The sequence below is a fragment of the Aptenodytes patagonicus genome, chromosome 6 (assembly GCF_965638725.1).
Source record: "Aptenodytes patagonicus chromosome 6, bAptPat1.pri.cur, whole genome shotgun sequence".
Lineage (NCBI taxonomy): Eukaryota > Metazoa > Chordata > Aves > Sphenisciformes > Spheniscidae > Aptenodytes > Aptenodytes patagonicus.
In genome coordinates this window covers 10,260,476-10,287,632 of record NC_134954.1, presented here as the reverse complement: position 1 = coordinate 10,287,632, position 27,157 = coordinate 10,260,476, and the positions used below count along the sequence as shown (strand labels likewise).

General features: G+C 46.4%; 1 protein-coding gene across 2 annotated transcripts in view; it reads right to left on the bottom strand.

The window, feature by feature from the left end:
* FGF12 (fibroblast growth factor 12) overlaps window positions 1-27,157 on the bottom strand; it is a 239,253-nt gene that overhangs the window by 146,895 nt on the left and 65,201 nt on the right. The window contains exon 1 of one of the 2 annotated variants that reach the window (XM_076341082.1): window positions 5,875-5,971. The exons of the other annotated variant lie outside the window; for it this stretch is intronic. Within the exon in view, the coding sequence (XP_076197197.1) occupies window positions 5,875-5,962 (88 nt within the window). The 5' untranslated portion in view covers window positions 5,963-5,971. Of the gene's footprint in view, window positions 1-5,874; window positions 5,972-27,157 lie in introns of those variants that run through there. 2 annotated transcript variants of the gene reach the window in all.

The following is a 27,157-nucleotide window of genomic DNA, read 5'->3' as shown; positions in this document are numbered from 1 at the left end:
CTCTGGAAATACTCCTTGGTCTTTGAGTGGACGTGACCTAACGATCTTCACACAGCCCTTAAGCTGAAAGCATTTGCTCTGCTTATGAACCTGGATTCTTTTGTTACTCTTCAATTAGAAAAACAATAACACAGAAGACAGTATTTTATGTATACAGTTATTCAGGAAAACCGATGGAAAAACTGGAAAAATCTTTCATTAAATTCTTGGTTAACATTTCCCACTCAGACGTACAGTTTATAATGTGTCACAATTGCACATGGTGTTTAAACTGAGACAAACTCTTCCTCTTTCCTTAATTTAGTTTGGGAAGTGAAGGAAGTTAAACTTTATTCCTTTGCAAAACCATGTAAACCTCCAGGTGAGAAGTGCCATAAACCAGCCAACCTCTGCTTCAGAGTACTATTTATCGTCCTGATTGCAGCTACTTAAGAAAATTCAGATGAAGCTCATTTTGCCTGAATTTGCTCATTCATTGGAAGTAAAGCATTTCACAAATACGATTCGGTATCAGTGACGCTCTGGTAGGACCCAGATAAGTTTCAAGACTCAGAAGACTGGGTGAAGATTCAGCAACTCCAGATGGCCAGCTCTGCAAGCCCTGACATCTGGCTGACAGCTATGCATTGCCAAACCACCTTACACCCAGGGAGTCCCCAGACCCACATTTGCTTTTGAAGATTTATGAAATATTTTATTGCAAACTGAACAGTAAAATCCTGCATAATATCAAAGACTTTCCTTCGCATAACTACACAGAACTGGCTGTGAGCACTTAAAAAAGTTATTTGCATATAACTTTAAGTTCATTATAATCTATATCTCTGAACTTCTGTATGATAGAAACCAAGCAATTTCACCAAATAAAAACTCTATCAAATCCATCATTTCTAGCTCAGCCAGAATAGATTTTTTTTACAAAGATGCACAAGCACTATGGGCTTCCAGGAGAGATGCTTAGCATACGCCTGCATGAGAGGGTTACTTCAGAATAAAGGAAAGTGTGGATTTAAAATGCTATAGCTATTCTTGAATAATACCCTAGAGGAGTGCTCCTATTACAAAATAAAAAAGATTTTTCAGAGTTTTGCTTAATTCATTTCCCAGGTGAATTAAACTAAATCAGACAAAGGTATTCTTTCCACTAGCATATGAGTATCAACAATAGGCATTATCCTGGAACAGCACAGGTACTTTATTTCTACTGGTCAGCAAGTGTTACTTTTCCAAAGACACACACCAGGAAGAGGGAGCCTGAGCGAAATGTACGCTGGAGCACTGACACACTCTGAACAGTGGCAGAGAATGGCAGGCAAGGGACCTGGTGCAGGAAGGAAAAAGTGCTGATGACCCCCAGTGCGACACCACTGCTTCTCAGCCTTGCGACCCACTCCCATCTCCAGTTCAGCGGCACTAAGCCACCTTTCCCATCTCCCACCAGCAACGCACATACCACGCTCTGAACCGCCACAGACCAGAAGGGCTCTCAGCGCTCCCTAAATTCAGCAAGGAATTGCAAGTTTTACTATCTGTCACTTACGTACACAGAGCTATTGCTTCCATTAATTTGAAGCTGACTGTACACTATTTGCTATACACTATAACCTGCTGTCTACTTGAATAAAAAGCAGTGGGAAAATTTTCTAGAACTAGTGTATGTAAGTAAAGTGTACATGAATGCACAGATCACTGCACAAGCAAAACAAGGAATGCCTGTTCTGCTCGCAAGCCAAATGCTAATCTTGAATATGCAACTGTACCTCTTATGTGCGTGATTCCATTTGCATCTGCAGATGCGATATCTTGTACATGTGGACACTGCAGACATGTTATGACAGTGCCCCAAAGCCTCAGGACAAGTGCAATGATGTGTATTGGCAGCAACAGACAGGCTAATACCAGAGCCACAATCTGACCCTGCCTACCTAGACAGAATGCTTGTTCTTATTGCCCCAAATATCAAACTTAGTGGTGTGATACCTAGAGAAATATGAAGACCTGCTGTGCCAGACATCGTTTTAATTTGCCATAAAGCCAGCATCAATCAGCATATTTCCAGGAGCATCTCCAAATTTTACCAGTGTGAGAGTCCCAGGGAAGCCAAGTTCAGGGTTTACTTTCAATATGAGCTTAATTTCTACTGAAGGCATCGATTTGCAGAATAGGGATTTAAACTGAGAAGTACTCTTATCTGAATGTTTAGGAATAGATCAATCTTTGGATACAATCAGGCCTCTACTACTGAAAACAAAGCTGAAAATGCACTGCTGCTGAATGTTGTTGCTAGTTGATGTGATGATGTGAGAAGTATCTGTGGTTTTAGCAATGATGTATCCCACAGGACAGTCTGTACAGGAGCCAAGGGCAGAACAGGCATGAGACAGAACCACTCATACAGCCAAATAAGAAGGCCTTATGGAGGAGGACTGAAACACTTACTAGCAGAAACTTCCATGCTGCTATTAATGTAGTCTATGGGTACAGGGCCTTTTGCATCAAAGTGGCTGCAAACCAGGTACAGGTCACCTGAAATTATTTTTTTACAACTCCATTCACAGTTATATCACCAATATGACCATTATCTGATGTTTACCTTGAACTTAACAGCGTAGTAGCTATCTATTTCATAATGTTGACTAGGAAGCCAAAAGAAAAAAAAAAAACAACCCTGGACTGGCAAACCGCACCTCCCAAGCAAAGGGGAAAAAGGCATCAACAGAGAAAATAAATTAACTAAAAAATACTTAACAACATTAATTATGATTGCACCATCAAGAAGAGAAATATCTCTGCACATACAATACAATCAGTCAGCTTACAAATTCTGAAACTCGGATAAAAAGTGAAGTACCTGGAAGATGATACAGGACATTGCTGTGCTAAAATACTTGCAAAGAAATACACAAAGGACTAGGAATAAATCTCTTGGTCTGTATTGCTATGAATTACTTGCACTTTTGTGGTGCCTTGGAGACCCATTAAGCCCCATTTTGCAAGGTGCTGCTCAAACAACCAAAGAAGCCTGCCCCTGCATAAACTAACACAAGCGTCTGCAGACGTCAGAAATGGAGCATAAGAAAACAACAGGCTAGAGTTAGCTAAGAGTAAAAAGGTGGGAGGTCTTAGAATAACAATAACAAAAATCTTGCTAATATTTTTGCTAGCATCACAACAGAGCTGCACAGTACTCTACAACTATCTTCAATATTTCACTGTTTTCTCTGAAGTATCACGCATTAGTTTCTGTCAGAATCAGGAGTGGTCTAAGGTTCTGAGTCAGCACAACACACGAGCATGAATCTGACTTTAAACATCTGCTTACATCCTTATGACTTGTTTGCATTAAAGAAAACATAGATAGGAGGAAGGCAAAGGGCTTGGTCAAGCTGTCATTCAACTTCAGCGCAGAAAGTGCCAAACAGTTTGGCATAAATCACCTACTATCAGGATAACTCTTCAGATCGGAGGATCGAGGGCATGTAAGTAGCTCACAGCACTCTCTGCCACCACTGTTGTAGTCCATGTTTCCATGGTCCTTCCTCTCCTGTAATTCATAATCCTTTTGCTGGTTTGCATCTCTGCATAGCCCCCACAGTGCCATGCTGGGCACAGCACTACACCTTTAGGGCTGTTGCAGGAGTATACACCTATCTCCTGAGGCATGCTTACCTTTCGAAGAAGTAGCAAGGAGATCTCTCCTCCGGCAGGCCCAGCCCACAGTGACCCCTTTTGAGGGGGAAGCTTTCATTTTTATTGCACATTTTTCAAGAACGTAAAGCCCAACCTTAATGGAAAAGCAACAAATGCAGCCAAGAAGAGGGAACGTATCAGCAGCCTGATTCAAAGCAACAGACCACATCTGGAGTGCTCAGGCTCGTGGTGGCGTGGGGCTAGTACCTGGAGAACAAGGTCAGTTGGAGATAACGATAGGAGGTCATTCCCATGGACTGCCTCCTTATAGCACAACATCATGAAATACAAAGACTACGCAATGTTCAGTATCACTCCATCAGAGCGGGAGGGATAAGGAAAGATTCAGTCACCATATATACATCAAGCATGCTTCAGCACAGGATCCACCAGTAAAACCAAACCAGCTCAGCAGGACAACTATTAGGACACTATCATCAGCTTCTGGTTCACTGAGGTTACACCTGGCATGCCCTATGGCCTGAGCACCACCCCATTTTTACCAGTAGGTTATTGTAGTCTTTACTGCCCCAGGTTTCCAAATGACACAAAACAAACATTCACATATAACACTATGAAGAAAACTCCAATATAGTTTTTCACTGAAAAGAGAACAACGTGTGCAATGCTTTCAAGCACAGCCACAATTTTTTCTATTTATTTACCACATCGTTCAAAGCAGGGCAGAAAACACTTTCAAGGGAGCCAAGCCTATTCTCTCAAAGATTTCCAGCATGTCCCCTGTTGCCATGAGCCAGTCACAGACAACAACTTGCACACACGAGTCTCGTGGGAGGGAAGGGGATACTGAGGCCTAAACAGGTGGTTATAACCGCTAACAAATTTTCCTTAGCAAGACCAAAAGGGAATCCAGGCTACCTCAGCAACAGTGTTCCCCCAAGCACAGCCTTTCTCTTCAATGAACACCAAGTATTTACGCACAAGGCATGGAATTTTTTCTCCTCTAGGACCAAGATCTCACATAAGGAAACAACACAAGCGTTAGCAAGCAATACTCCAAAAGACATCCTTGTAAGCATCTGGTGCCCAAAGATTACAATGGTCAGGGTTTGATAAGCAGATCTACTCAAAAGCCAAGCAGGAACTGAAACCCAGTTAAACTCAAAGCGGTAGGGTTAGTGCTGTAACTTCTGCAGATCTTAATAAGAATAACATGGGGTTTCTTTCCATAGGCATTTACCCAGTGTTGTAGAAAGTGAAAGTCAGACTCATGAAACACATGTAGCACAAAAGAAATTGCAGAGACACCACTTAAAAAGCTTCAACAAGATCACCCTAAAACTCAGGGGCAGTACCACACCAAAGCAAGGCACTTGTGCACTTATTCCCCTCTTCAAAAAGTGCCCAGGTACAGCTCAAGATCAAGCATATGCTTCAACCCTTCACCCCACTGCACTCCCCATCCTGGTGCAATACTTCCTCCCCAACAGGCTGGCAGCCAAGAGAGGTGCTGGGAGTCTCCCGGCCCCCCATCAGGAGCAGCCAAGGATTTCCCTTTGCTTCTAGGGGCACCCCCACTCAAAAACACCTTTAACACCCTCCACCAGAAAAACGTTGCAACATTGCTACTCCAAACACAAGGTATAGGGAGCTCTTACAGTGGGCCCAACCCTAGTGTTGCGCGGGGCCATAAGCACTCTGGGGAAGGTTATCCCTATCCTGACCAAGTGGTAATGGAGGCCATGGTTGGGGGTCCCAGCTGGGATGGGAGATACAGGGGTCCCATATAGAGAAGAGGGACCTGCGTGGGTGTGGGCTGAGGTGGGATGAGGACACTAGTGAGGGTCACGTGTGAGGTAGGGGCCCATGTGGGGGTTCTGTTTGGGTGGGGGCTGCAGGTGGGGTGTGGAACCTGCTTAAGCATGGGGGACACAGGTGGGGTGGAGGCCTCGGGTGGACGGGGGTCCGGGTTGGGGATGGTGCCACGCGGGGGGGGGGAACCTGGGGGCGGACGGGACCCGGGTTTGGGGGATCCGGGGATCGGGCGATGGCCGGTGGGGTCAGCACCGCGGACAGCGCCCGGTCCATCCCGGCCACCTGTGCGCGGCGCCGGCGAGGCAGAGGAGGGGAGGGGAGGAAGGCGAGGAAACGGGGCCAGCCCGGGCCGAGCGGCGCCCGGGCGGGGAGGCGAGGGCGGCGGGGACAAGGACGCGCGCTCCCCACCTGGGCTGTGGCTGGATCTCAGGCGCCTTCCACAGAGACACTGCAGCATATGCGAGCCTTTCTCCAGGAGAAGCCCGAGAATCCTCATGGATTTCACTTTGTGGCGCCCTCCCGCTCTTCGGAAAAGGGACCGGCCCCGGAGCGGCCGGCTCTCAGCGGCGGGGCGCCGGCCCCCCTCGCCGCCAAACTTCCCGGCCCATCGCCGCGGCCCCGCCGCGCCCGGGGGAGGGTGGGGGACCCCGCCGCCACTTCTCGGGACTTCTCCGCTGGGGGAGGGCAGGCTTTGCCGGGAAGGGGGGCGGGCTAGCTGGAAGGACGTCAAGCCCTAGAAACACGAGCGGCCGGCTCCCAGCCCTGCCCCCTGCCGGCACAGCCCCCGCCGGGGCGGGGAGCCGCCGCCGCCGCCGCCGGGACACCCCCCCCCGCTGCCGGCAGGCTCGGCCGCGCCGCTCCGCTGGCGGGGAAGCGGGCGCAGGCTCTCGCCGTTCCCCCCGCAGCTCCCTCCGCCGCCGCGGAGAGCCCGGTCCCGCCGCCCCGCACGGCTCCGCCGCGCTGAAGTTGTCCGAGTCCCGGCGGGGAGGGAGGCAGGCGGCCCCGCGTCCCTGCCGCCCGCCCCCGCAGGCGCCGGGGATGCTCTCCGGGGCAAGGCAGGCTCGGTGCGCCGCCGTATTCCCAGCGAGAGAAGGCACCACGTGCAGGGGGCACCGAATACGGCCTCTCCGGGGCTCCCTGCCTGGCAGAAACCACGGGACCTGCAACGTGGCTGGGAAGAAGACACTCCTCTTGCCTTAAATCGCCAGTAGGAGCGTGTGCCTGGAAGCAGGGGTGTTCCTGTAAGCACACGCTTTAAACGAGCAAGGCTCCGTATTTACACTTACAGACCCTAAGGCAACAGTTTCTTGCAAAGGTCACTCCACTGAAACTGAAGGTTCATTCCTTTTTACCCGTTTTTAAACTATCGCGGGTACAGCGTTGCCGACTTCAGTCCAGGTTCAGTTTTTGCGCTGCACAGAGAAAGGTAGGGCCCATATTTCATAGGCAAGGAAGGTTGGGGAAAGATGCTCTCCTTAGAGCTGTCTTCGGTTCATGACATTACGCAGTGCAAAATCCACAGCACAGGGCTGGAAAGCACAGGAGCACAGAAAGCTCCTCAGAGGAAATAGTGCATACAAAAACCTCTCAAATGAACTCTTTCACCTGAGTAGACTCCAATACTCCACTAAAAAGCAGCTGCCTCCGGGACAAATCTGAACCTTGCACCAGGGTGGATTTCTACCTGGATTACTTTGTGCTCAAGCAGGGTTACCTACTCATGCACCACCTTTCAAAGCCTTCTCTGCTTTTGTTTCACCTGGCAGAAGTGGCCAGGCTTCTCTGACCAGCGCATCAGATCGAAGTTTTTCTAAAGAGTGCGCTCTAGGATGTAACAGGCTTTTGGCCAACGCTCCGCAGGGATGCGAGAGCGGGGATACAGACTTTGTTGTTAACACTTGCTAGGATGTCTCTCAAGTCCAAACAAAAAGAATGAGGCACAGTCAGCATGATATGGGGTGCAACACTGGTTTGCTCACTGGGAATCCCATTAGGATGGAACTATAAAAAAGCTATAAAATACATGGCGATCAGAGTACCAAGGCACATAAACCAGGCACAGCAAAAGAAATGCTGTTCTAGTGTGAGAGTCTATTGAGGATTTGTGGCAAAACCAGTATTTGTGAGAGCACCTGGAGACTTTCATGCCCGCAGTAAACACCCTACAGTTTCAGCTTTCCTCTAGAATGGGGGGGGGGGGGGGGGGAAGAAAAACAGTTAAAATGCTAAATGTTTCATGAAATGGAAGCCTTTATTTTCCAGTCAGCCCTACTTCATACATTGAAAACAGCACTTAGCTAGAAGCAAAGCCAGTAGCATACAGTTCAGGACTGTTAAAAGGATGTAAGGTATTAATAACTAATCCCTGGGATCCATGCTAAACTCAGTTTTCATTGTCTGCTGTGACTTGTGCTGAAAATCATCACTCTGTATGTCTTAATCCATAAGCTATTTTATACAGGACCTTGCACACGCACCAAATCACAGCGAAAAGCTAAATGAAACTGCCCTTCTCCCTCCCCTCCACATGTCCCCACTTACCCAGGATCATTGTTCCAGCTACACTCCTTAGCAATACCTGCTCTACGGCAGTCACAGAAGACTACCGTGCCACGTCAGGGCAGATACCAAACCGAGACTACAGCTGTTACCTCTCCCCCTCACCCATAGCTGTCCTTCAGTTCTCCGCTATACTGGATGAGCGAGCAAGCCCGTAGCCCCTCTGGAACAAGGCCAGAAGTAGTTTGCACAGTGAAGCCCTAAAACACAACCAGTGGTTCTTGGGTACTTCTGTAATAGCACAAAAAAATAATAGTCCTCTTTCTGCAAATGCATCAGCAGCATGTTTGAGATGAGAACAATTCTGGATCTGGCAGATCAAGGACAGTACAGCGAGATCTGAAGTCAAGGTGCCCTCCTTGCTTAGCAGCCAACATGGAGCTGTCAATGAGGGGGCTCTGATTTAAAGATGCCCCTACTGAAGTGCAGCACCAGGTACCAGGAGAGAGGTGCACTTAGGTGTTACACACATTAAGCTAGCATGGGAACAGGCAGGCGTTATCACTTGGACATGTGAGGACAAGCGTATCGGACACGATACAGATGTTGTTTGTAAGAAGAAAAAAAGTGAGAATGCAACAGGTAGCTGAAGTTTGAGACCTCTGTTCATTAAACTAACACAGTTGTTCCTGGAAAATCTACTCAGAATAACCCACAAAACCACTAATAAAGTAACTCCCGTTTCTTTGGGGGGTTTCCGTCACCTTCCAGCAAGGCTGATGATCCAGGCTTAACAGGTCAGGCTCCAAGGGTCAGTTCCTGATTTACCTCAGAGTAAAGAGCGGCAGAATCAAACCAGTGAACAGAATGAATGAGTGTTATTTGACATTTCCAAAGAAGGGCCATGAGGACTGCAACAAGCACATGTTCTTTTTTCAAACTGAGTCGGTTTAAGTAAGTTTAAACAGCAAAATGGAAGCATAAAAATGGCAAAGGATGATTCTTTAGGAACTGTGATGCATATGACTCACGTGTTTACATGCCGCAAAATACTCAGTAATATCATGTACCCAATTAGGTAAATCTTAACCCAGTAAACAAAGCTTATGGAACTTGGAAAGATAAACGGAGCTGACATAAATCAAGATATTGCTAGATGAGTTAACTCTTTTTAATCCAAAAACAAGGTAAACCAAAATAAAATTTATTTCTCTGCAAAGGGACAGCATGTACCCAAACAGTATTTCAATGGGAGATAAGTGGCGCATAAATCTTGCTATGGCTCCATTGATGGGCTTGCACTACTAAATAATAATGCAAATAACATCTCAAAAGTTACTGTGAAAATGCTACAGATACTTAAATTTTTGCCCATCAGTAGAACATGGGTATTAGAAATGATAGTGTTCTTGAATAAAAGCAGAGATTGCATTTGCTGGAACACAAAGAAAACTGTGAAAGACTCATTGAGGTCAGAAGACAGTTACAGGGAACACAGTGTCACGTGTGTTTCTCCCTTATTAAATTAAAATGCCATTGGCCTTCTGAAGCACGGAACAGAAACGAGAATATGTTTGGGATTATGGAATTTAAATTAATACCTTCTACTAAAAAGAGGAATGCACTGTGCTCTGATCAGAGAAAAATAAGGTGATTTAGTAGACAAGGCTCTTTGCTAGGTATTAAAATAGCATAATGTGCATGAGTTCATCAGTTACAAAAGCCAAAAAAGAAAGAAAATCTACAAAAGCTCAAAGAAGAGACTAGTCAGGAAAGGCAATTTCCTTGTGTTCATACAAAAGCACGCAATAATCTTTCAAGGTGCTGGGTCCATTCTGCTTCTGTTTTCACCCGTATTGCCTACCTGTAGTTCTTTGAACATGGCAACTGGTACACAGATAAACACCCTGTGCAGGTGGGTTGGGGTTTTTTTGCAAGTCTCTGCCCTGGTATTTTCTGGCCAAACGCAGTCGGATATGGAGAGAAATGGCCCATTAGCCTCAACAGCATTGTTCAAGCTGGTGCTGATGCAGAGCTTGGACCTCGTCCCTCTTTGTAAATTTACAAAACTCCTACAGGAGCACTTGGTGCTCATTTCTTGACACTCACTCCATGGATCTGTTTGTGATCAGCGATGGTGTATTCCTCGGTGATGGCAGATAACCACTTCTCAGCACCTTTCCTTGCAGGAGCCATTTGAGCAAAATCTACCCTGGAATGGGCCAAAAAATACACGCTTTTTCAGTGCAAACTGCCATCATTGTGCCTTCTGAGTATTTCTGCTTACACTTTGCCCCTTCTTTGTGAAGCAGAGCACTGTTACAAGGAGGGATGGCAGGGTCTGCTTCAGAGACATACTAACCATGTATAGCTTCTGCTGCATCCAGCTCCACCAAAGCACCGAACACTCACGCCGGAGCCAGTGGGAGCTGCAGCACAAAGTTCAGGGGTTTGCTGAAGGTCACACAGTAAATTAGGGCCAAGTAGGGAATCATCTGTCAGTCCTCATTCTGGTGATTTAATGAGAGGATTAGCCTCTTCCTGATCAGTATAAAATTGCACTCATTATAAGGCAAAGATTGCAGCTATTCTGCTGGAAACTCTACCATGGAAAAAGTATACCACACACCTTCTGACAGCAAGTGGAAGATGAGACAGAAGGGAAAAAAAAAAAAAAAAAAAAGACATAGCTTGATTTTGTACATCAGACAAGAAAGACCAATTCCTTGGTTGCTCTTCTGTGGTCAAAAAGCAGTGCTATCACATGAACAAGAGGGAACAGAAACCACTTACTCCAGCTGCCGGTGGAAAGACTGACTTGGTAAAATCTCAGCCTCCTCTCAGCTCACCAAAGCAGATTCAGGAGAAAAAGAAAAGATGTCCCACAGCCTTGGTCATTTAATAGGTTTATCCTCAGACGCATAAAAAGCTCATAGTAACGAGTACTTAGTTGCATTTCCAGCCATTAAGAAGAAAGCTAATATTACATGTAAAGAAGGCTTTGTGTATCAAATACCTCCAACCTGAATTAGTGAGAAGTGGTTGTTCTGGATATTTTTCAGCACAGTGATGCTTCCTCAGAAGCTGGAACTTCCAGGACTTCTCCAAACCTATTTTGGTAGTAGTAGCAGCAGCTCAGAACAGATGCTCTGGAAAAAGGGGCAGCCATACATTGCTCCTTCCACCCGCTTCCACTGCCCCGCAGCTTTGCAATTTCCTCATCCACAGGATGTCTCACAACGTGTTTAAGAACCCTCGATGGATTTCTCCGCAAGAATTTTTTATAATTGGTTTTTGAAGCCAGTAATGCTGTTGGTCTCCTCACTGTCTTTTGGCAAGAAGTTCTACAGGTTAATCATGCACCAGGAAAAGCTTTTATTAGTTTAAAACTGCTTCTCGGTAGTTCCATTTAATGCTCACCTTAGCGGTTATACTGTGAAATGGTAATTTTATGTTCTCCATGACAGTCATGGTTTTATACACCTCTGTCGTATTTCCCTCCTCAATTGTTTCATTTCTGAAGACACCTGAAAATGCCTAATCTCTTCCATCGCTCCCCGGGCAGCAGCTACTCTGCATGCTCCGCTGACCTTGTCGCTGTTTCCTGTGTCTTTCTAGTTCTATCGCATCTTTTTTGAGACAGGATAACTAGAGCTGCACAGTACTCAAGGTGCGGGTGCACCAGGGATTTCTAGCACGGCAGGATGATCGGTCCTGTTTGCTCTCTGTACCTTTCCCAATAATTTCTGCTTGCTTCTGCTGAGCTAGCACTTTCAGAGAGATCCACGCTGTCTCTGAGGCCTTTATTCAGAGAGAAAATGGCCCCAGTAGCACCCCCTACCATGAGTGACCATAAATACTTTTTTTTTTTTTGTTTTATCCATGGGTGCATTACTCTGCACTCCTCCGTTTATACTGCTGTTAGTTTACCAGACACTCGGTATCAGGAGATTCTTCTGCAACTCTTTCCTGTCCACTTCGGTTTTTCTTATTCCAAATGACTTTGTTCTGCTCAGCAAACTCTGTCTCCTCTCCACCCCCTCACTCTTCAAGATCATTTAGGAGCACGCTGGACTGCAGTCCTGTCCCTCTCCACTGGCAATTTTCCCACTTAGAAGACCTGACCAGGAAACACCCATCGAGTGAAGCATTTGAGAAATTCAAGTGCATGACTTCATCTGCATCACCTTTACTCAGATGTTCAGGGGATGCCAAGAGATTTGGGAGGCATGATCTCCTCAGCTTCCCCAGGTGGCCAAACCTGACTGCCAGACCCTCACGGGGTGGGGGGCTGTGATTTTTCGCAGGTGGCTGAATTTCAGGGCAAACCCCCAGATGTTTCCACATCTGTCCTTTGCACCCAAGAGTGGCAGAAGCACCTTCCAGAGGCACCTCCTTCACGGGTGCAATTCCTCTGCCAGCTCTGCTTGCTGTTTCACATCCAGCCAGTCTCGGCAGCCCCTCACAAGGGAAAACCGTGCAGGAAGGCAGAAGATCTCCCCCGTCTGCCAATCCCTCCAGGCTCAGAGGTCATGAAAGAGGAAAGCAGATTAAAGGGCCATAATGCAGCCAGCGGGGGGAAGGTCTGACCCACAGTGCCCTGGTAAATGAGGTTATTAATCCATGATAGGCAATGACGGCTTTGCCTGAGGCATGACCCAAGTTTAGAGGGCAATACCTCGCAGCTGTGCCAGGCTTTTGAGGTGGGCAGGCAAGCGAGCTCACTGGCCAGTGGGGCCGCTGGGCTCTGCCCATCAGACAGCACCTGGGCTCCTTTGCTTTCAGCAGGCAGCCACCGAGGCAAAGCCAACACTGAAACAGGTACATCTTCCAAATTTGACCAGGATGTGCTCTTGGCTTCCCCCCGATTCACTGCATGAAACATGAACAACTGGCTTTCCTCATCTAATAGTGCAATTAATCCATCCATCCAACAGGGAAAAGATGGGAGGCTTAGTAAAGGAGATTTTCTGAGGGCAAGTATGATAGACCACCTCTGGAACAAGCCAACTCCCCTCCCCTTCCAGCAAACTCACTCCTAATGTTCAGGAGTGCATCTGAGGTCGGGAGCAGCATCTGTGGAAGTATGAAACTCCCCATCTGCCTACTTCCAGTGACACTGACAGAGCCTTTTACTGTCGTCCAGATCTGAAGCGTATTTATTCTGGCATGCTAATACAACACGTGTGGTACAGTCTCATTGAGACAAGGAAGTACTTGCCTGCCTAACTCCCTGCCTGGGGAATGATGGTACAAGAAACACTTTCTCCTTCAATTCACAGCTTCTTCGATCACAGTAAAGCCACTACCGGGGCACTACGGTTCAGACCCTCACTCATTAACTGGCCACTATGGCTGAAGAGCACGTGAAGACATGTTTGAAACGCAGACTGCACTGGCAAGACCGCTATCCTGGAGCCTGTAACCCCCAGCTCCTCCAGCATAGCATCGCTACAGCAGCAGGGTCTTTACCAGACCCACGCACACGTTTGTCCTTGTTGGTTCTGAAGGCAAAAAAATCACAAAAGCTAGGCATTAAATAATAATATTACAGAGTAGTTATAGTGTGGCTATATACGTAAAGGAAAGTTCATGTTTCAAGAGAATTGAAGACTGGATTTACAAGACCTTTATAAGAGCCAACTTTGAAATCCTGGCCTCTTAGGACAGGACTTCCTACTGGGTACATTTTTTCCAGGTCAACTTAGGTAAGAGGACTTTTTGTCTGGGAAAATTCCTTTTCTGAGAGTCTCTCATGCAGTGTAGTCATCACCAGAATGCAAGAGAGCTAAGAAAGAAAAAGATACTCAGATTTTCTTTCTCAGGGAACACTTGCTTTTGAGCAGATGCTCCAAAGAAGTCAAAAAATCAACACGCTCATTATTTTTCCTTAAAATGACATTTTCTAAAGTATTTCAACTTTGCTGAAATACTTTGACAATATTATGAAAATAAAGTTGCAAGGAGGGGGTTTGACCTTATCAAAATGAAACATTTCCATAAGTTTCTCAAACAAAATTCGACAATTGAGGAATACCCAGGAGTGTTTGGCTGCCACTGGTGTGAACAGGGAAGAACTTAACTCCCACCCCATTAGGCCACAACTTCCACACTGCTGCTGCAGCCCTGGCCCCGTGCATGGTGGCACGGTTCCCCAGACACGGTGTATCAAACTGGCTTCACAGGACAGAGAAGATTTTTTGCTGTTCATAGTTTCAGGACAAACGGTGAAGGCAGTTGATATTACCAGGCTCAGACATTGCCAGCTACAAGGCAGACCCACCTCCTCCATCCTCTGCTGTGAGAGTAAAAACAAATCTAAGTAACATATTTGGGGTTCTTTCTTGCATTTGACTCAAGGTTGAGGGTCTTTTAAGGTTTCTGTTGTTAGCTTTTCTCTACAGCAATTAGAACCAGAAAATATGTAAATATGCCAAGTTGTGATTCTTACATAATGGCTTGGGGATTTAAGAAAGGCTCCAAATCTTCTAAGAGTTAGCAACACCAGTTTGCAATAATCACACTGTGACAGGTAACATAGCTGGCTCCCAGAGACAGGAATCATTGCTGACTTATGATGACATTACTCAGTAATGGCCTTACTCTGCTTCTGCTGAAAACAGAGTGGTGCCAGCCCAGACCATGGCTTAGACTGGTTATCAGCCCCTGGGAAGTTCTGCTCCCCTATGAGAAGGTAAAAATCCTTATTTCCTCAGCAGCTGAAGATATTTCACTTACGCTAGAAGAAAAATTCCAGAGAGTCCCATCTCAAAACATGCATAATCTGGCAAAACTGGGGAGGAATGAAAAGTGTTCGAGTGAAAGATGTAGCATCATTCTATGAAGATTGCTGTGGAGCACAGCAAGAAAGAGGAAATCACAAAAGATGAATGACCAATGGGTGGAATTTCAAGAGGGAAATAAAATACGGGAGGCAAATAATTCTGTGTACGAGCAGATAAATCGGCAAGACATTACTTTATCAGCAGGGAAACATGCACAAGGCATTACCAAAGGCCTTGAAGGTCAATCACTGCAGTGGCTGTCCACTTCCCGCAAGCAAAGTTCAAAAGCTGGACCATACACAAGGCACATGTGATGGACCTGGCACAGCACAAATGCAGCTCAGCACAAGCTAAAGCTGTAGCTGCAGCAGCAGAACAGACCAAGGAAGGGTTGGAGGAGAGAGAGGTGACTGCAGAGGATTTACCAATAATGTTAGAGAGCTGGGGCCAGATTCAGACCTGCTAGCAACTGATAACTGCTCCATGAGGTCTGAATTTAGCCCATATGTTTCAGGCACAGATTTTTTTTTTTATTTTTTTTTTACAGGCACTTTAGGGATTCAAAGCTGTAATGATAAAGCTGAGCTGCTACCCTGTCAGCATGTGCTAAGCTATTTATGAGTCACTAAAACACACCTTTTCTAATTCTCACCTTAGTTTGTGAATGGCATGTGGCCAACGCACCTTCTCCGGCTACTCGAGAAAAGTCACCGCAGCATGTTATCTGCTGAGGCTATTGGCAGAGCCACTGCATCGACTCTGCTGCACGACATGTTTGACCTCCAGCCAGTCCTGCCTATTTACATTAGGACAGCCACAGACATTGTCCAAACAAATGCCACACAATGGCAGCGCTGAATTTTAGGAAATCTGCCCAGTGCTTTTCAATCCTCAGATGAGAAAGCCCCTGCAGAATCAAAAAACAAGAGCGCAGACTTCGGTCGTCCCGAATCCTCAGTGCTGCCTGGCCCCACGCACCATTTCTGTCCCTGCACAAGTGGTCCTACCAGGTACACTGGGCTCACAAGCGAGTGGAACCACAGCCATCACTCCCCATTCCCAAAGAGCTGCCTCCTACAATTCAGCAGCAAAAAGTAGTTACAATGGGGGAAAATGGCCAATTAAAGCAAAAATGTTCCGAGCAAGCTCTCACATGTCACGTATCCATCCCCAGACTACTGCCAAAATCATTTCCTTCCAGCTGGCATTTGCTTAACCCCCCAATACAGAGGCAACCTGAAACTATGCAGTACTGGGGTTCACATAAACACTCCCTAGATATCACATACCTCCCTAGGAGCAGTGGAAGGAGCCATGAGGCCTTCCTTTGCTCTACCTAGTTATTTGGAAGGCCAGCCCCACATTCAAAACCCAACACTCAGGCTTGACTGGCCCCTTCTCCATCACTTTGGTTCTTTCACTCTTATCCTGTCTCCCATAAGGGATCTCCAGCCCCCACTCCCCTTCTCACCCAGCTGCCGTGCACAGATTTAGCACAATGACTCAGACCTAGGGAATGCCAGCTCAATGTTCTCCTATCTGCCTATCTCCAGAAGGTCTTCACTGGTCTGGATTGGGGCTGCTGTGCTAGGGAGAGGGAAGCAATGGTTGGTTTGTGAGGAAAAACAGACCCATAGCAGGGGACCTCCTGCTCGAGCCGCAGCTCCTGCTGCTTCTCTCTGTCATGGTCCCAGCTCATTCTTGCTTAAGTCTCACTTGAGCAGCTTATTGTAAAACACAAGTTTAGTTCTTTGCTTTTCATGATGGCAGAGCCACAAGCTGCTGAGGGCAGTGCCAAGCACACTACAAGGCAGCACATGACATTTGAGGGTGTGAGGAATGGAAAGGCATGTTCCCAAGGGAAGGTCTTTCCTTTTCCCCTGCTGAGTTATAGCAAGTGTCATGGTAACATCATCTATTTTTTATTCCCTTGTGTTCAGTGTCAAGCCATAATAAAACCATAAGGAATCCAGCATCACTCAGCAGTGTACAAAAGCACTCTCGACCAGCTCTGCAGAGCTGGATTGTGTAGTGTGCAGTGTTGCAGCAAGGAGAAGAGTCTGATACCAAGACCCCGTCTCCCCATTTTTATTTGCTACACTCCCTGAACTGCAGCAATGGCAAGCGAGAGCAAGGCATGGCAGAGAAAAGCCTTACTCCTCAGCCTGCTCCCTCAGTCACCCTCCTGGTTACAGTGAGAGTTGTCAGGCAAGACCACAAATGTCCAAGATGGTGTTGTGGTTTAACCCCAGCCGGCAACTAAGCCCCACGCAGCCGCTCGCTCACTGCCCCCCGGTGGGATGGGGGAGAGAATCGGAAGGGGAAAAGTGAGAAAACTCGTGGGTTGAGATAAAGACAGTTTAATAGGTAAAGCAAAAGCCGCACATGCAAGCAAAGCAAAACAAGGAATTCATTCACTCCTTCCCATCGGCAGGCAGGTGTTCAGCCATCTCCAGGAAAGCAGGGCTCCATCACACGTAACGGTTACTTGGGAAGACAAACGCCATCACTTCAAACATCCCCCCCTTCCTCCTTCTTCCCCCACCTTTATATGCTGAGCATGATGTCATATGGTGTGGAATATCCCTTTGGTCAGTTGGGGTCAGCTGTCCCAGCTGTGTCCCCTCCCAGCTTCTTGTGCCCCCCCAGCCTGCTCGCTGGTGGGGTGGGGTGAGAGGCAGAACAGGCCTTGACCCTGTGTCAGCACTGCTGAGCAGTAACGAAAACATCCCTGTGTTATCAATACTGTTCCCAGCACAAATCCAAAACAGAGCCCCATACTAGCTACTATGAAGAAAATTAACTGTATCCCAGCCAAAACCGGCACAGATGGTTAATGCCAACAGCAAACTACATGGAGGAAATCAGGCGAAAGCAGAAACATCATTCTCAGGATGGTGCTCTCAGGGGACAGATTGTCCAAGATAACTTTTTTTTTTCCTTGGATAAGATAACTTATTTTCCAAGATAATTGGAAAGAGCTCCAAAGTGGGACTCTTGGGCCTCCATCGAGCTGCCTTTCCCCAGACCCAAGCCATCACTAACCTGGGCAGCAGGGGAGAAGGGTGTTTCCTGCCAGGGTCCATAGACATTTGCCGGATGCAGCGTGGCTGTGAGTCAGGCTGTCCATGCAGAGGCGCAGGTACCGCTCCCGGGGAGACCTGGGGATGCCTCCCAGTGCTCAGCCACCCCCATGCCCATTGGCAGAGCATCTCTGGGCTCAGGCAGGAGGGCACCGGAGTGCCTCTTTGCCCATTTATCCAGACCAAAAGAAGCTGGGACATTTCTCAGCAAGCACAGAAAGCGTGACAGCCCCCAGTCTCCAGGTAAAACACGCAGCTGCCTTTGATGAGAGGCAGAACAGACACCAGCTTTACTTGCACACCATCGGGGGAAGCGCCTGGTAATGGGCCTTCATTAAGATAGACTAAATTAATAATCAGGAACAATCTCTGAGCTGACGTCTGCTCCAGCCTGTGCAATAGTCTCTGAGCAGCTAAAACTAGAACAAAGCAATTCCTGGGGAACAAGTCATAGGGAAAAGCCTGCACTGGTCTGTCAGGAATGCAGGCAGCAGTGCGTGGATAATCTCATTTTAAAGCTTCTTCCTTCTGCTCTTTCCCAGCTTGCTTTCCCAGTTAGGTTCTCGCCTTGTAGAAACTGTTGGGTCCTGTCTCTGGTATCCCATGATTTCTTCCTTAGTGCCATTCTCACCAAGGGATGTTTAATGCAGGACACCTGCCGAGGACAGTTATCATTTCTCTCAGGGATGTTTACACTGACTAGGATTGATGGAGATGGGCACGTGGTGGCTTGGCCAGCCTGACGCACAGCAGCTGTGTTTGCACTGCACTTCACCCAGACCCTACTATTTATATTTGATATTCCAACTTCCTTTTATTCCACATTGCATGTTTCATATTCCTTCATGATCCCTTTGTAATTCATGTCCCTGTTAAGAACTCACTCACCCACCAGAAAAATCATGCTAAAAAGAGTGAGATTAAATAAGCAGGTGGTAGTTCAGCCCAGGGTCAGGGTAGTTAACACAGACACAAAATGCTGCACGCAGACCAGTATATAAAGCTTTTCCCCTAACACATCACAAGAAGTTACAGAGGGTAGAACAGCTGCCATTCACTTTTGCAAGGGCAGTAGCCTTGAATGCCCTTTCACGCTAGTACTGCTGTCAGGATCTTCCCACCCTACAATTGCTGTTGAAAAATGGGAGAGGGCCCTGGTGGCTGGGACCAGGCAGGAGCAATAAGGATGCTGTTTCTGTGTGTGATGCGGTACAGGAGTTTTACAGTGTGGGAGGTCCAACTGGTCAGCACGTCCTCTCCAGTCTTACTTGAAAAGAAAAGGTTTATTGTGAAGGTTTTGGCTGATTCTTATTCTTTACACAAACACTATGGCCACAGCTTAGGCATCACGAGGGCTTACAGAAGTTTTCCCCTTTGGTGGTGTAAGGTTGAGTGGCAGACTTTCTGCATAGTTAAGGGTTATAAGGGTTATAAATGATACTATCTGTTTATAACACTAAAGGCAATACTTTCCCATAGTTTAATAATTGTACTGAGATGGGTCCTTGACAGCAGTAGGGGTCACTGTAGCGTGTGTTAATTGGGAAAATTCAACTAAAAATAAAAACCTAAGGGAAAAAACCCAACAAGCTGAAGCATCTTGTGACAACTCACCCCAGAAGCCCTGTCAGTCTGCCAGGACCGCACTACCCAGGAGTTGGGAGTGAAGGAAAACCATCCACCGTCTAACACTTGAGAGCTCTTTAACCCACTCCATCTTCAGCTGCTTTCCGTTGCTGGCTGCTTTTAACCTAGTTTTTAACCTCCAGAACTCTTATTTCTGGCTGCAGCTTTCATTAGCAGAGACACATTCCCCATTCAGTTCCTTCCAGAGATGTAGGCTACATCCCCAAAGTGCCTTTTTGGGAAAGTTGCCTCATGCACTCACAGACTGAGGGTGCAGTGCTCTGGAAAGCAGAGAGGAACATAACTTCAAGAGTGCATTTTTTCCCTCAGTGCTGAGGAGCCAAACCCCACTGGTGAAGCTTTTAGATGGGATTGTTCTTTCCTCACCATTGCCAGTTTTGTTTCCAAAACTGATGGGAAAGACTGGCTTTTAAGGGCATAGAGCCCTCTTTTCCCTTTCTTTGTCTCTTTCTCTCTCCTTTTGGAGCGGTGCGTGATGCAACGCTTCTTTTTCTGGTTTTTCACACCTCTGTTTTTGATGTCCTCTTATATAAGCAGCTGGGGAAGAGGTTACCTTGCACAAAAAGTCTCCGTGCGGGGCAATGCAATAGCTTCCAGGAATTCCCAGTGATCACAGATGGACCCTCATCCCCAACTGGCAAAGTGCTTTCCTGCTGATCCTGCAGGAATCCAAATTTCCCAAAATCCTGATTTCCTGCAGAAAAATCTTCTCCTGTTACTACACAGACAGGGGGAGTGCAGCAGTCCCAGGTTCCCACTGCAGAGGTGCTCACACACATCCCTGGCATCTCCCTTAGTGCCTTACTTCAGGGCTGTCACTCTGCATCTTGTCCTCCTCCAGAACTAGCTGTGGTCTGACAGGATTGAGGGGAAGGTTGGAAGTAAAAAGTGATTTTAAAGTGTAAAGTGCCTCAGTTGAAGCCTTTTCTCAGTTTCACACTCTCTGCCATCCACTTGGTCACTGAGCCTAGGAAGAGGGTACGGGGGCTTCAAAGGCTGGTGCATGTGCTCTCTTTTCAGAAGGGTCTACGCTCTCTTTTGTTGGCAGGTGAGAAGTTTCCCTGAGAGGGACGGATGTAAACCGTCTCCAGTCCCAAAGCCTTGTAACCATGTCAGCAAAGCACTACACTTAGCTATTTAGGTCTGCTGGGAGACTGGGTTTATCAGCTCAGACACCCAGGCAATTAGACAGCCTGCAGTCTTGAACCAGACTGAGTCCAGTCAGCCCAAAACACAGCCCAAACAAGTTTGCATCTGGCTGCAAAAGATCATCTAAGACATACCCATGACTACTGGCATCAGCTCAAACCACTTCTTTGGTTTACAAAACATCAACACCAGAAGATGGATTGGGGATGATGAACATCAACAGCAGAGCTGTTCCCACAACAGCTGTGTACAACGTTAACAAATCCTTACGGTTCGCCTTGGCAGAGACACTGAGGTTGGCATTTCTGTCCCCTCTTCACAAGCAGGGATATTGCAGCAGGACTGAAATAAGCAGCTCCTGGAGCCTCACACAAGCAGCCCACAAGACCATGAAAGGAACTGTATTACAAGTGGCTTTGCACTCAGGACTGCTGGTCCCACGTGCTGGGCTCAGACACCCTGCCAAGAAGAGACAAGACTCTGAAACCTAAATGCATGTCCCACACCTCCACACTGACTGCCTTTTCATCATCTGTGGGGTTTTGAGTGGCTTTAAAAACAGCAGGTTTGGCCTGACGGAGGTCAAACCACAGAAGGAGTTGGGTCATCTGCTGTCACAGCATATTCTGTGGTCGAAGTAACCCAAATCTACTGCATCCCTTTCCCCTGCCTGAACCACAAAACCCTGTTTTTTCCTTTAAGGTGGCCTTCTAGCTGAGCTTACTGCCCCACCAAGCTTGCAGTCGTACTCTCTCTCAGGGCTTTTGTAGGCTAATCCAGCACAAAAGGCACTGGCTACTCTCCACTCCAAACCTCTGCCAGGTTGTGAGATGGATGGAGCTGGTTTTAAAACGTATCATGAATTGGAACAGCATAAGAAGCTAACAACAATCATTCTGCTGAATGTAGCAGCCTACATCCCAAAGGACCTCAGCACAGCTGATTTAAAAAAAAAAAACACGTCCAAAACAACAAATGCTTTTATATTTCAAGTCACCTGTTGCAAAACTCAACCTCTGCAGGACTTCTGCAATTAGATCTCATTTGAAAACCTGTATAAATCCTCCTTTACTAACTGTATGTTTTAAGTATGTGAACCCTACAAATATCCAGTGCAGACGTGCACTAGGGAAAGTGCACGCACCCTCCAGCAGTGCCATTGTACTGCTTTTTTTGTGCCTCCTGTGCAATGAGTTTGTGCTTTGACACCACACCCCACAACTTCTCAGACAATGACATTAACGACTTTTCATTTCTTACAACCAACATGCCTCTCAGAGCTCCACCTGGTTGGCAACTCGATCAAGCCCATGAGTCCCTACACAGGACGCAGTTTCGGCAACACACGGTTTCTCAAACTCGCAAAGTAACAAGAAAACCCAAGGCTGGAAGCTGAAACTAAACAAAGTGAAGTGTGGAAGTATTGAACGTTGAAGGTGATAAAGCACTGGAACAATTTAACAAGGTGAATCTTCCATCACTGGAAAATTTTAAACCGAGAGGGGATGTTTTCTATATTCAACGCTGCACTTCAAGCAGCAGTCAGTTGAGGGCAGTCCTGTGACTTGCTCTCTGCAGGAGGTCAGACTGAGAAGATCACAAGAGCCTCTCTGACCCCATAACCCAGGAATTAATGCCTGGGAGGAGTTTCTTGTAAAATCTGTCAAACCACTGCCCTTTAAATCTCTACCTACAACTCCTCTGCTATGAAGCCACAATGTAGAATCAATTAAAGATCAGGGAAGATGGAAAAGGGAAAAAGCAAGAAGTTACTGACTAATGGAGACCAAGGCACAGTGAATGGGAGATGAAGGTTTGAGCACTGCCCCTGCACCAGGCTGAATAGGACCTATTCTGGGCTCCTGGAGATCACGGGAGTTTTGCTATTATTGACTTCACTGGTACTCGCTTTGTGTCCTCTGCAGGTAAGTAGAGGACATGGCTTTGCGTTCTGACACAGGGTTGCGAAACCTGTGTCATTCCCAAACACTGAACAGTCCCACTACACAGCTAGCCTAGGTACAAAGTTATTATTCTTTCATTTCATTCTTTCTCCCAACCAAGCTGCATTTGTCATTATAGCTCTAGACCAGAAGAGACTGGATATGAACAAAAGGAAAGAGGAAAAAAAAAAACCAAACCCAAAGCTGCCTTTCCCTTATTATCGTATTGCTGCTTTGGAATCAGAAAATAAAAACCTCCATCGGCAGATCTGAGTTTCTCAACCCATCTCAAAAAGTTGGCAGGGGATTGTACAAGGAATGAAAGCTATACTGCGCAAATCCTCAGAAAGCCACCAGAGGGTAGCAAAACATTTTAGAGAGCAGCTAACAGAAGCAAAGGCAAAGCAGCCCGATCTGTACCTGCATCTCCCTCCTTACTTTCTGGTTGCTATTTCAGTTCTTCAGGAAAGTCACATTTTTATTCATCCCTATCCATTCTTTTTTCAAAATGCTGCCTTGATTTCTTTGCAGATTTGCAGATGAGAAGGAAAGTTTCTATTTCACATTATTTCTGCCCTGCTCCTTGGGAAGAAGTTTGTTTCTCCCTGATTTTCTTCATAGTCTCTGCATCACCCCCCAGGCCAGCTCTCCCCTGCAGCAGTGGGCAGCGTGCAGTATCGTACCGGGATGGCACGACAGTACAATGGTATGGTACCACAAGATGGAGAGGTGTGAGCAGGGGAAGAGGGGCAGGAGGGCAAATAGCGGTTTCCACCGGTTTGGGGAAACCAGCCACATCAGTAACTCCCTACATTAGGAGTCAGGATTACCCCAACAGTCTTGCTCATGCAACATTCAAATAACACCCAGCCCGAATTGTTGATGTCCAGTCCTGAGGTTTTGACTTTCTCAAAGCTGTGAAAAGTACAGGAGAGAGAGACAGACATATCACTTTTGTAAAGCTTTCCCCACCTCTCCAAAAGTCTCCATTCTCCACCTTGCAGATTCCCAACCAAGTTACACAGAAAGCCCTCAGCTCTGCAAGTGCCTCAAGAAGCCAGCGAGCCAAGCCCATCCTCGGATGCTTTCTGCTGAGTGTTACCATAAGGAGACTTGCAGTAACTTTTTTTTTTTCCAGAAAAAAGTTCCTGTATATGAAATTCTCACCAGGATTATTCAAGCCAGAATACGACGAGTTCTGTTACCCTGTTTGGAGAAGCTTGTATGGAGCAAGGAGACCAGCCAGGAGCTCAGAAGAAAAATGAGTCTGGCTTTTAAATAGCTAACTGTTTCATGCACAGTCTGCAGGAACCAAAAATAGCTCCTGAATATTTCAGTAAATCATTCCCAATAATTAAAATTGTGATGTGTTTGCTGTCAATCCCAAATGCGGTGAGAGCCATCAGATATATTATTCACTACACATTATTCATCCAGCTGCATTTGCAGAGTTGAAAATTTCCGTTCACTTAGACATAAGCTCAAAGAAACCCTCAAGCCCCCAAATCAGAAATTCTTTCATATCTACCCATCGCTAAAAAATAAGAAAAATTAACCTTCCCTTGTCTATCCTATTTATTTTCTCACCTAGTAGGCTAACGCTGTAGTGCAGCTGACACACTGATTGTCAAGCTAATATCTGCTCAGTGCCGCTGCCTTCAGTGCCTATTACAGATGGATGGAAGTCATTAAATACATTTTCTGCAAACTGTACCCCAAATTGGAGTATCCTACTTGCTCTGCCCAGGTGCTGTGCCACACCTGAGGATCGGCCCTTTGCCACATTGTCAGAAAGCAATGGGAGGTAGAGGAAAGGCTCTTGCAGACCTCCAATTCTAGGGAAAAGCTTCTGCCCCTGTAGAGAACTTGATTATCAGTCCTGCCCCATCGAGAATAGAGACATTTACTCAGAGGCTCCCTGAAGCAGACACCAAAGCTAAAGACATAAGTACCACCACCTTGTGTCGCTACAAAAAATCTCTAGCATCATCTAAATCCGGTCTAGCAGCTCACTCCTCCATTACATCTTCTGCATGAATTACAAATGTGAAGCAGCACACACTCAGTGCAAGAGCACAGTGGGCAAGACCCATTTATAGAATTTTTTTAAAGAAACTATCCAATATATAAGAGTGTTTTTATTTTCTTGTAGCTGAGGTGAGGACACCTCAAGAGGACAATATATTTTGGAAGCACTGAGCATCCCTGCTAGGATAGTTAGGGCATGGGCATCTCAGTTTGAGATACACACACACCACTCCCTCCAATATGTCTGGATGTTTAATATAAATTAATCTGTTATTACAAACCACTCAATCAAGTTCTACCTGACCTTCAGTCTGAGATATTCTGGGACAAGACACTGAGCTAAAACAGACCCTTCCTCAATCTAACTGTTCAGTGTGCACATTTCCATCTACAAAAATCACTCCTTTTCTTCATTTTTGCCCCAGTAATCTTTGTGTGTTTCATAACGCACAAGAAAGCTGTTGACAGTCCCAAACATAACAAATACTTGGCAAAACAAGCTACAGAACCTGTTTAAAAAAGGAGGGCTGCATTTCCTTGCTATACATTTGCATGACAGTCACAATGTATTGATCTCGCTGCCAGCATTCTTGTCACCGGCACTGCCCCTTTGGTGGGAAGCTACAACCTCTTTAATTTTTGCTACACCAAATTAAATAGACCTACATAAGGCAACTCTCTCTCTTCGCCAGCTTGCAAAAAGGACAAATAAAAATTTTCCTTTTTCTGAAAGACGGGCAAAGAGTATGATGGGCACCCCTCAAAGTCCTCTCCTGTCTACTGCCTTGTCACGGCACAGTCTGTAGTCCTCCTGCCAAAATGTCTTAACTTGAGGGGTTCAACCCACGTCTTAACTTTCTACTTTCCAACCCATGGGGAACACAATTAAAGTTATTGTGTGAATACAGACAGCAGCTCTATGCAACTTCTGGGAAGAATGTCCCGACTTCTAAGATCTGAGAGACTGGGGAGTTCAAGATAGGGGAATTGCAGATACTACTTTGCGTCTCCAGTAGATGCGATCTGGACCTCTATATGGTGAGGGGAAAGAGGACAGAGACAGCTGCTACCAGATAACCAAAGCACAAGGCTCCATGTGCCGTTCTCAGGCCCTCTTCCATCCTCTTTGCAGTTCAGGTGTTTATTGATGGAGTTCAGTTTCCCCGGACTCTGGGAGCCCTAGACTGGTAACGCACCTGCAATAAGGAAGCTGAACATCACCAATTTTTATGGCTGCCCGCAGGGTGGCTTAGGAGGATCCAACTCCTCTTCATGATCAAGAGGATTATTATTAGGTATGATGCCACAGGAAAAACTGAAGGATCACTAATATCCCCTTTGGAAAAGACTGTGGCAATATGTGGAAACATCACATCGAAGTCACAGTTCCCTGTCAAGCACTTCTCCTCCTCCTCGGTGACGTGTCGCACTGTCATTCCTGAATGTCACCTTGATGGAGAGAATGTCTTCTCGGGAGGAGGAGCCAGCTTGGAGCAACAAAAGCCACCTCCTTCAGAAATACACCCACAGAGGTGTGCAAGGCCAGGACAATAACATCACGTCAGGCCATAATTAAAACTTCTGAGTAGTTATAACTCCTCATTGTCAGTCTTTTATGTAACGATTGAAAGCAATTAAGGTAATGACCTTCCCCACACTGACATGTCTGCACAAACATAGAATTACAACAGTGATGGAAAGGAGCCTGACAGATGTTTAGCTCCGGGAACAAGAAACCTAGTCAGGAGGTCCAGAGCCTTTTTCCAGCCTTGCTGCTACTGACTTCTGTAGGACATTGCGTCAAGCCCTGAAGGCAGGGACAGGGGCCAGGAGGTGCTTGTACATTAATAAGTCCTTCTTGCCCAGCAGATGCCCTCTCTTGGCAAAACACTCCCTTTTTATAGAGGATCAAGAGCGTGTTGTTGTGCAACTGACTGACCATTTTATAGCTCAAACTTGGACATACTGGCTTTCTAGGGGCACAGAGAGACAAGGCTACCCCTTGCCTGGGATACTCACGATGTCCTAACACACACAGTTAGCTGTGGCTTTTCACTCAAGAAACATCCACTCTAGGAGCCTATTTTTTCCTAAACTCCTTTTAATTCTTGCAAAGTCAAAGTGGAAAATCAATAGTAGGCAAATATAGATCAGGCTGTGCAGGAAAGATGATCAAATCAACAGAAAGAGAGGAGTTAAAACCAAGTTTACATAAACAGAAGAGGCACAGAAGTGCTGTGGGAAGACAAAGTCATTAATTTTCAGATTTGAATAAGTGAGAACTATATGAAATCTGGACCAAAGACTAACAAAAGCAAAAGCTTGCTAACAGTGGTTACATCACACATGTTCACATGGAGCCTGGCTGGGTGGCTCAGACTGCAAGATTTTAGAAAGGAGAGTTTAGAAGAAGCCTTAGTCTAGAAAAAATGACTGATAAAACACACAGCACTGACTAGACAACATATTGTATCTTCCCCATTCAGTCCTGGAAACTGTGACTCACAGAGCTAAAGCCTGAGACGAAGCAGCACAGCCCACATAGGCTAGCAGGTAT